General features: G+C 42.4%; 1 protein-coding gene across 2 annotated transcripts in view; it reads right to left on the reverse strand.

Moving 5' to 3' along the window:
* Tdrd1 (tudor domain containing 1) overlaps window positions 1-6212 on the reverse strand; it is a 43259-nt gene extending 37047 nt beyond the window's left edge. The window contains exons 1-2 of one of the 2 annotated variants that reach the window (XM_035443058.1): window positions 5885-6212; window positions 2787-2845 (exon numbers count right to left, since the gene is read on the reverse strand). In XM_035443058.1, the coding sequence (XP_035298949.1) occupies window positions 2787-2845; window positions 5885-6212 (387 nt within the window). The remainder of the gene's footprint in view (window positions 1-2786; window positions 2846-5884) is intronic. The other variant, XM_035443056.1, reaches the window with a different exon arrangement.
* Window positions 6213-7528: the final 1316 nt, after the last annotated feature.

The raw sequence follows: 7528 nt of genomic DNA on the forward strand, positions 1-7528 counted from the left end.
TATAATGTAAAATTTACAGTAACCCCCAGGAAAGCTATTCAGAAATATGTACCAATCAAAATGAAGTAAGAGGTGTTCACAAGAATGCAGAGGGACAGGATGGCAGAAGAGGAGCTTGCAATATGGGTGAACGCATTGACAAGACGTGACTCAAATTTATCCTGTGTAAGAAATTCCAGCCGTACAAAGGTGGAGCACTGCCTATGACCGTGAATTAACAGAGGCCAGGGGACAGCACGTCATCAGATAACAGATTACAAAGGAGAGATAATTCCCACAGAGGACAGTGTATGACCAAACAAATGGTCAATCCACAAGACCACCTCACAGTCCTGGGCTCGTATGGGTCAACAGCAGAGCTCCATGTTATGAAGTGAAGCTGGGACAAGAAAGGCAGTCAGTGAGCACAGCTGGAGATGTAAATGTTCTCTCTGGACCACTGACAGACTAGATAGAAAAACAGCAAGGATCAGAACTAGGCATCCTGTCAGTCGACAGGTTCTGCCAGGGCAAAACACGCACTCTCCGAAAGTGCAAGCCTGGAACCTAAGCTTTAAATCAAACCACAGCCCTAAGGACTTCAGGGAGGGGCACAGCTCAGTGGTGTGTGTCCTCTGTGTTTACCGTTCATAAGAGCCAGGTTCCCTCGCCAGCACAAGAAAGGAACACAGAGCTAAGAAAGGAGGCTGAAATGGAACCACACAGATTCCTCTGACCACAGTAAACTCCAGCTGGGAATGAACAAACAGAATGTAGTAAGATCATCGTGCCAAACACCCAGACAAAACAACACTTCTACATAATGTGAGAGTCTCAGAGGTTGAGTTAAAGCACACTGGACACTGTCAAAGCTCCACTGAGAGAAAAACACAGACCTCCACATGAACAAAAGTCCCAAGTTAAAGCTTGATGTCTCCAAGTCAAATAAATAAAATGGAATACAACTGAACTACACACCCTACACACATCACATAACTAATCCAGAACAGACTCAGTATACATAGACATGACTACACAAGTAGCAGACCAGTTTTAAAAATTTATTAACAAATAACATGAAATAATTTGAACAGCGTTATAAATATTAAGGAAATTCTATCACAGTTTAAGACCCCCAAAAGAAATGACAAACTCTAGGTTATTTTCACTAGAGAATTCTACCAAATATTTCAGTAACAAAAAAAGTTTGAGGAAACAGAATTCTTTTATCAAGATCAATATTTCCATTGACATCAACCATACAAACAGTAAAAAATTAACATTCCATGACCACATGGTATTTATTTTAGAGGTACCATTAAGATATTAATGTGACCCACAAAAATAACAGACTAAAATATCCATCACTATATTAATCATCACAGAAATGGATTTGAGTCCTAAAATAAATGCCTTCGACAAAGACACAAGAACAAGAAGAAAGCTCTACCATTTCTGCTTCTTAGCAATGAACTCAAGGATACAATCACTCAAGAAACACTCTTCTGCATAAATCTAACATAAGATTTAACATAGGGGCTGAAAACCGCAAAGTGAAAGGAATCAAAGACTATACAAACACACGCATGTCGTGGGTCAGATCAGGACAGAAGAACCTAACTCCATCGGGCGACAGATTCCACGCTATTCCTGCCACCATCAGAGGAGGAGGATTACTCTGTAGATATGGGGACAACATTATTCTAATCAGTCTATTTGAAGGCAAAGAAGCTACAGTCTTGAAAAGCAAAATAAAGATGAATGATAATTCCATTTCAGGACTCTCTGGCTATGTGCCCATGGTACTGACAGGAGGGCATACTGAGTAGAAAGCAATGAAGAACAGAGATGTTCTGTGCCATCTGTAATTTCGAAAATATCAACTGACTTGACTAATTCACAGACAACCAAGAAAAGCTAACTTTCCCACAAAAAGCACCAGGACAACAGAACACCTAACAAAACCCAAGACCACAACCCAAGCTCCTTAAACAAAATTAACTCAAAAGGGATCAAAATATAAAACCATGAGACATTCTCACGAGGAACATGTCTGAGTGATCTAGAGTAGCAAAGAATTTACAGTCTTAACACCCAAGGTTCTACACTTACAGAAAAATTTGATCATCTAGACATCTCCTAAAAGGCTTCATTAGGAGATGAAAAGACAAGGTTGGAGGCAGAAACAAGGCCAAGCAAACCATGCCTCACAAAACAAACAAAGACTTGGATTCTGAAGCATAAAAAGAACTTTCAAAACTTACAAATTAAAAAACCCAAATGACCCACCCAGGAAATGGACAAAAGACAAACATTTCTCCACTGGATAATGTATATAGCATAAGAAAATACTACAAACCCAGCCCAATCCTCGAGGACTTATTGAGAGAGACAAGTCTGTAATAGAGTTCAGCTGAGGAAGCATCCAGGATGACAAAACTGTAACTCTGGACACATTAAGCAGTTGCCAGTGTTCAAGGAGTGCTGGACCTGTGCAGGTGGCCACGCAAAGGCATGTAAGGGACCCTGTGATGACAGCAATGCTCTGTCAGCACAGGCTATGACCCTTGAGGTCACTGGATAAAGGTTACATGGAAAGGACCTCACTCTAACCCTAACGCCTACCCGCATGTGAATCTACAGTTACCTAAAACAAAACAAAACAAAACAAAGGACTTTTCCAAGAGAGGTCTAGGTTACAGAAAAGCAAATTTGGCCTTGAATCCCCCCCCAAAAAAATTAAATTAAATTAAATGCCTCTGTAGTAGCACAGCCCAAAAAATTGCCACAATGGAAAAAAAACTTACAGTTTTTACTTGGTTGGGTGGTGAACTGTTTCCAAGACTTAATGGTGACACTGGGTTTCCTAGGAGAGGGAACACAAAATTCTGATTACATGCCAGACACTACTTTTCACTTCTGATCATGTAAAATGGCATAACTCAGTGAGTCCTAACAACCCCTAACAACCCTAACAACCTCCCAGCTACACTTTAAAAAATCAAACATCTTCCTGACAGAAAATAAGAATTTTCTAGCATCACAGGTGTGCATATCATTCTTGACTACTGCTTCTCCCACTGTGAACTTTTCTCCAGGCAGGAAGTAGACATTCTCACGCCTTTTCAACTCTAGTTTTGCCATTTTAAATGAATGACCTAACAAGTTAGTTGGATTCCTGTATTCGCTGTCACCCATGGTGGCGTGCTGCTTCTAAGTATCTCAGAGAATCCAGCCTCAGACAGGAAAAGGAGCATCAGCAGACCTTCTCACATGGCTGCTAACACTGCCCCTGGAACAGCACATCAACACTCCAATGGCAAAGTCAGCCAGTGCTAAGACAAAGGAGAATTGTACAGGGAGGGGAAAGAGGGGATGAAGGAGGGACACCGAGCAGGGACAGCTAACACTAACGGCCATTTCAGGGGTTGCACTGAAACCTACTATTGTAAAAGCTTCTTAAAATGTATACATGCACGAAAGAAATCAAAATGGAGTCGCCAAAAATAACAGGGAGACAAAGTCGCAACTTTCACTACCAAGTGAAACCTCCAATGCCAGGGAGGGATTACATCTGGCTGAGTAGTTGGTCAAAGGGACCCCATGGAAAATTTCCACACATGCAGGGCATTGCCAGGGCTACTGGTTACTCTCCACAAACTGATGGTAAAAGCTACTACTTAAGACAACACTTGCTTATCATTGAACACAGAGAAGTCAAGAGGGTGCATACTACAGCCTTCACCCCGACTGATGAGCATTCATGGCACTGGAAGAAACACTGCACATTACCAGAGGGAAAAGATAAACCATCAGCCACAAACCCTGAAATCCACAACAGTTGACCTGCCCACACGATACACTGAGGCAACAATGATACAAGCTGAGAGAATGACCAACCAACTCTCTCCGAACTTAAGGCCCACTCCATGAAACAGAACTCATGTTCAACACTGCTCAGGTGCCCAAGAATCTAGTAAGGCCATGGACTCGGGAGAAAAACAAATACTATTGTTCTGCTAAAGGAGCAAAGCAATAAAATGACTTAACATTCTGCAATACACATAGATTAGTGCCTCACTCAGCCACCATCAGAAAAGCCAGCATAGTAGATGGGAACTAATATAGCACCCGTCCCAAGGTGGACAATGTGCAGAGACTTTGAAACACTGGGTCCTAAGAGAGAGGATTTTGTCAAACTCAGGACTCAGAGGTCTATAAGGAAGAGGAAGTGGAAAGATTCTAAGAACCAGAGGGGATGGGAGACACCAAGGAAGCAGTGTCTTCCAGACATGAGGGTGATACTTAGGAATTGAGAGACAGTGGCAACATTCACAGGGCCTGCACAAGTCCAAGCCAGACAGGGTCTTAGCACAGAGGGGAAGTGGACAGGATATTTCACCCCAAACCAAGATGCTGTCTGCAACTGATACCTACTTACAAAGGAGTCTGACTAGGTAAATTAACCACATGGAAGGGCAGCCCCATGCCCAGCAGTCAATGCCAACACAGAGTGAGTTCTGTGGTATGCTTGTGGATGTTTTCTCATGCTGCTTTATATGTATGTGTGTGTGTGTGTGTGAGAGAGAGAGTGTGTGCACCCCTGTGCCAGTCTCACTTTTACTAATCTTTTGCTTGTATATTATGGTTTCTGATTTTTCTTTGAGTTTTGTGTGTTTCTTGTGCTGTTTTTTTTTAATCTGTTTTGCCTGTTTTCTAAAAAGAGTGTGGAATTGGGCGGGTGGGTGGATCTGAAGGAATCAGAAGAGGAGAAACCATGTTCAGAATATGTTACACAAAAAGAATTTATTTTCAAATAAAATGTATATTTTTTAAAAAAAAAAAAAAAGTTAGGCTAGTACAGTGTGGAGCTCCAGATCATGTAACTTCCACACTTCAGGGCCTGCTGCCATTTGGAGCACTGGTTTACTGAGTTTCCAGCAACTGTCAGGGTTGACAGGTCAACACGTCAGATGTCCAATGTCAGCATCGCCATGCATGAAGCTCTCAAGTGCATCTACACGTTCCTGAGATTCTAATTTACCTAAACATTGCTTTTCACTTAGTGCAGAATGTTTTCTGTTGTCCTTGCAGGAAAAACTATGAAGTTTGGAGAGAACATTTGGCAAAAGTCTGAAGGAGCCCTGGTGTCCTCTTCAGGTTGCAGTCCTATGCTTTCCATACCTGGTGAAGTTGGCAACAACCCTTTCTTCCTTATACAAAATACAAAAAAGATGATTCTTCTACAAACATTAAGGTTTAACATGGTAGTTTTCGCTGTTCCATAGCAGGTTTTTTTTTTTTTTTTTTTTTAAAACAAAACTGGCATTTCTGGGTTTTGTTTATTAGGACCACTAGCCCAGGCTGGTGCTAGCCCTAAACTGAGCTGTGAGGTGTGTGCAGCTCGCACAGCCTCAGTTGCTGACTTAGGGGCCTCCTAGAGGGTTACACTTCTAACTGGATTAACAAAGCATTAAAAGATCACATCGCACACGCCCAGATGTTAAATCCCATTAGGCCCTCCTCTCCATAAAGAGCAAGCTTTTCAGAAGAAGGAAAACAAATTATTTAAAAGCAAATCACATGGCACTATTAGCATCATTATATCCATGGTACTCTGTGCAAGGCAGTTTCACAGCAACTTCACAATTCCCACTACAAACTACCATGAGCCTTCCTTTCCACTTCCCTGGAAAGGGTCATCTCTAGTCATCCCCTCCTCTGGAATCTTTTCTGTGATTAATGAAGCCAAAGACACTATTTGGTATTTGCTTTCCTGTCTAAATAATAATTAGATGCACAAACTCTTCTGTAGTCATTGGCTGCTCTGTTATGCCACTGGCATTTGGTCTTAAATGAAGTCAGAATCCTCAGAAGCAAGTACAAGAGTGCAGTTTTCACTCACCTGTTGGTAATGCCTTCCTCTCTCCTTTGGACCCACCTACTTCTCCATTGATGCAAGCAGCATTTGAAGAGACCACCAAATTATCTTCCTGACTAGTTAAATACTGTTTGCTTTGCTCACAAAGCAAGAAACTGTTCTTTTTATTTCCATTCTCTGGGCTTTTCAGCCTGAAGTTGGGATGGTTATGCTGTGCTACAGGGCTTCTTAGTGAATCCTGGGGTGGAAGCTTGCTTTCCTGTTTCTCAAAATTAAATGGCTCTGCCATTTTACAAGTAGAGGCTTCCAAATTATTTCGTGGCATCATATCGGGTGGCAATTTAATGTTCATTGAAGTCTGAGGAAGAAATACATCCAAGAGGTGAATTTAATTGTGAAAGAACTATAAACCTAGGTGACTTCTTTCAAACATTATATATCAGGTAATTCCTATAAGCAATACCAAGCAGACTTAAGCTGGCTATCAAAATCTGGCCTACAGTAGGCAAACATTCCTCACTAGGTATAAATTCCAGGCTTGGCAGATTCACTTGCACCAACTCAAGAGCATGTGAACCATTGTCTCAGAGATCTACACTATTCCTTACTCTGAAGTCCCAGAAACAGGAAAAGACGTTTCCCAATTGAAAACACTACCTCCTGTGTAAAACACTACCTCTTCCTAGTGGGGCATGGTGTAGTCCATTGTTCAAATCAGGCTTTCACTCTGCTTTCTATCTTATGCCACGGCAAGTTAACATCAACTACCACTCAAGCAGGAGGCCCTGGCCCTCCCACCTGCCTCATCATCCGGATCCTCTCTCAACTCCTCTCAGCTGATCCCTATTCTCCGTGGTTTTCTTGGGCATTCTGCTTTGACAGTCCCCAGCTGAGCTTCATACACTGAAGAGAAATACATTTTCAGGGACCTGTGTGGATGGCTTTCTCTGAAAGAGTTTCCGTGGCTGCAAAAAGGGCCTGGGGGGGGGGGACACCTGTCAGGACACTGCTGGCTTGAGGTTTGCCTGTCACCCTAAAGGTCTGCCCAGTGTGCTCACTGCCCAGAGGGAAGAGCCCTGGAGTGCAGCAACAAGTCTTTTTGGCTAAGTGGACATGTGGCCTGAAGGTAAAACTGCCTATTCTTCCAAATCCTTCAAAGGGAGCACAAGCCGGAAACTCAATGTCAGTTACGGTGGCTTTCAACAGACAAACAGCAGAAAGGGGTTTGTGTCCTAAAACTTCTATTTCATTTCCTGCTTTAAATTAGATACAGTTTAATACAATCCTGACAGTACATAAGAGATAATGAATTTGGGGGCCATGAAAAATACCTGCCAACAGAAACAGTTATCTGAACATGCAACATCCAAAACACTAATTCAGATTCAAATATGCAGATAATCCAAGGTATTTCTGATAGACTTTCCAGTGCAGTTCTTCAGTGGGTCTTTATGTTAACGTACACCATGAATAATCTATGCCTCGCCCACCATCTGGCAATGCCATCAAACACTGTCCCAAACACCCCAGCCAGGCTTATTTTTCCTCCTTCAAGCTTGCTCTTGCCTTCCGGGGTGGCCTTGTGCACTTCAGGAGAGACATTCTATGCAACGGGAAAGGCCGGTTTAGAGCTGCAGAACTCAATGCTTCCGAAAAGTGCAAGCTCTG

Source organism: Cricetulus griseus, chromosome 3, assembly GCF_003668045.3.
Source record: "Cricetulus griseus strain 17A/GY chromosome 3, alternate assembly CriGri-PICRH-1.0, whole genome shotgun sequence".
Taxonomy (NCBI): Eukaryota; Metazoa; Chordata; class Mammalia; order Rodentia; family Cricetidae; genus Cricetulus; species Cricetulus griseus.